General features: G+C 47.2%; 1 protein-coding gene across 1 annotated transcript; it reads left to right on the top strand.

The window, feature by feature from the left end:
- Nucleotides 1-530: 530 nt before the first annotated feature.
- On the top strand, nt 531-863 carry GGTG_13985 (hypothetical protein; the record flags this gene model as incomplete). The annotated part of the gene is made up of 2 exons (XM_009231910.1): nt 531-679; nt 791-863. 2 exons carry the CDS (start codon nt 531-533, stop codon nt 861-863), a joined length of 222 nt encoding a protein of 73 aa, XP_009230174.1.
- Between the last annotated feature and the right edge of the window lie 2,084 nt (nt 864-2,947).

The following is a 2,947-nucleotide window of genomic DNA, read 5'->3' on the forward strand; positions in this document are numbered from 1 at the left end:
GCCAGACAGCGCCACTAGCGTCCGACTACAAGCATTCTGGTGTTTGTGCTTACTTCCCTAAATTTCGAACAAACAGAGACCCTTTATTACCTCATTTAAAAACGCCAAGCGTCGGTCCATTCGACAATGCGGAGAAAGCAAGCCCTGCAGACGCAAAATGAGCTGCTTTTAAAAAATACTGTATGGTCGGGTTCATCGACCTCTTTACCTTTATTTACTGCACTATCCTCCTTTCTAACAGGATTCCAGTCCCTGAATTTAACACTGCTGTTATTTTGGTGCTTTGTAATGTAAGTTGCATAACTATCCTTTTTTTCCTGCACCGTTTCATTTTTACTTCCGCCTTACGGTTCCGACGCTGTAAATAGGCCAGGCGACTAATATACGAATATACAATAGACCTTAGGAACACTCTGTATTTTTTACCCATTCTGTGTAAATATCCGAGTGGAACTGTGGCCTCGGCTTGCTGGCTCCTTTCCATCGTTTTCGGTATCGCCGCTATGGTTTTGGCGGTTGTTTATTGGACAATGGCACTCGCGACAGCGGACCAATGGGCTGTTCCGCACGATATAAACCCCTCTCTCATCCCCGGCGATGTTAACAATACGAACCTCTGGAAGCTGGTCCGCGGGCGAGATTATGGCATAGGTGTTATTATCGGCGCTATACTGCAGCTGTAAGTGTTAACCCGGCCAATGTTCCATTCATATTCTCCCATGGCGTACCACTTCGGCGGGCGGGCAGTGGTGAATAAAACGGGAATGCTAATAACCCACATGGGATGCAGACTGGTCAATACGTTCATGATCACGCTGGCGCTCATCGCTAAGTTTGCGGAACGTGGGGACCAGACCGTATAGCGTTTGATCTTGTTAATTAGCTTTTGCGGAGGACCAAAGCTAGCGACGAAAACCAACTTCGGCCAGATAGGGCTAGGTTATTTCAAACTTACCCTATTGCCTTTTTGTCGCTTTGTAATTGTTCTTTTATGGCATTGGGTAGCATGAAGAGGAGGAGGGCTTGTCCTATGTCATTCGGAAACGATCATCGGGAATAGCTTTATTAGAACCCTGGCCCATGCGCTTGCATAAGACATGTGCCGAGCCTGTAGGGCGAGTCTTTGGGATAGGGCTACCAGTCGGGCCAACGGCCCTAACAGGAGTGGACGAGCCTGTAGTACAAACCACCTAAACCGGTTTATATAACCCCTGCTTATCCCAGGGATCCTTTTCAGCAGATTCTGGCTCCTTAAGCATCTTTTAAGTCTATAAAAAGATTATTAGCTTTCATTAATGAGATTAATCCCTCTCAAGCCTGCATTGCACCTTTGTGACATCATATCTCCTTTACAGGGCTTTGGTCATGATTGTCATTTTCAGTTTAAAAATATTGTTTCGGCGGCGAAAAACGCTTAGCAGGGTTACGCGGTTCAATTTTACTATGGTACATGTTGGTAGGAGTGGTACTCCTGTAGGCGTGGAGATTTCCAAAAGGAAATAACAAATATTTATAAATCTGGAACTGGGTCTGTAGTGATGCATGTTTAAAAAGGAATTTAGTTATAGGAAGGGGTCGCAAAATCCCCTTTTGCAGGATTATGGGAGCGCACGGTCCATAAACATGTTACTCCGCGAGACGTGTGGTCTTTCCTGATGGACGCGCTAATTACGTGGATTAAAACTACACGTAAATAAATTTTAGCTTTTCGGCTTTTAGGACTACCTACTTTACTACGCAGCTGTAATGCATAGCTCGTGCACAAATTAGTGCGCCGTACACCAAATAATGAATTGTGTTAAACTGACATGGGCGTGCTTTTAATATGGGAAAAACTTTAAGAAACCAAAGGTTAAGGGCGTGCATAAGGTGACATTACAAGGGATAAACACACCCCGAGGGTGGTTTCGGTTGTACTTGCGCGGAAAAGGGAATTCCCAAACTCCCGAACGGTACGTGGGCGTGTGTTAGCCATGCCAATTTTTATGCCTGTCGGCGACCCACAAGTGGCCTTCTGTGATCCGGGTGTTGGCCCTTGGCGTTCCTTAAGGACAAACCGTGTACAGGGTCCCAGGGATTGTAAAGGTTACGCCCAGCCAGGGGGTAAGCCAGGGGGTATGTACATTGATTCTAGTGCTTTTTTGTTTGCAAAAACATGTAGGTGGGCCCCCCGGCTGGGATCCACCAGCGCAACCTTTATAATCCCTGGGACCCTGTACCACGACAATGCTCACGCCGCAAATCTTAACTTTTATACCCACTTGCCACTTCCTTGGCTGCCCCATTATTACATGGGTCCCTTGTAGGTAGGGGTTAAAAGCCGGAAAATGCTTACGTGCGCCTTGCAGTTGAACAGGGGATCCACAACTCAGCAGTCGTATTCAAACAGGGGCCTGGATGGCAGTGGCATTTGGGTGGGGCCTATTTCCCTATGTATTGTGTGCCAAGCCGCACTAACATATGCGAGCATTTCAGGTTGCATTCGCCAAGGCAGCTTTTAAATACACCCCTACTTTTGCGAACTTTACAGTGGAAATTTATTGGCCAGGCTTTTTACGCTATTTGTTTTCCCTTCGCCATATTTTGCTATTCCAGGATTAATAAGTGGATTAGGCTATAAACCTTGTCCTAAGTCGGAGTACCCCCTGTCGGCCACCCCCCCTTCCGGCCACCTGGCCGGGGCCCACTGCACCACCAAACCCGGTGCATTCAACTGCAAATATCTACCGCTATTCAACCAACCATAATGCAAAAGTGTACTGATTCCTGATCAGAATTTTCCGCTGTTTCAGACGCACTTTCCTCCACCTCTATAGCATCACCCCTTGTCTCTGCAACTCGGCGTATATCTACGAAGGCCTGGTTGGGGTCCGGCACAACCCTTTTCCTTTTGCGAGGGCGTTGCGCCTCCAATTCGGCCTCTAGTTGCCTGATTTTTGCTGGGCCG

Source organism: Gaeumannomyces tritici, assembly GCF_000145635.1.
Source record: "Gaeumannomyces tritici R3-111a-1 unplaced genomic scaffold supercont2.95, whole genome shotgun sequence".
In the NCBI taxonomy this organism is placed as follows: Eukaryota; Fungi; Ascomycota; class Sordariomycetes; order Magnaporthales; family Magnaporthaceae; genus Gaeumannomyces; species Gaeumannomyces tritici.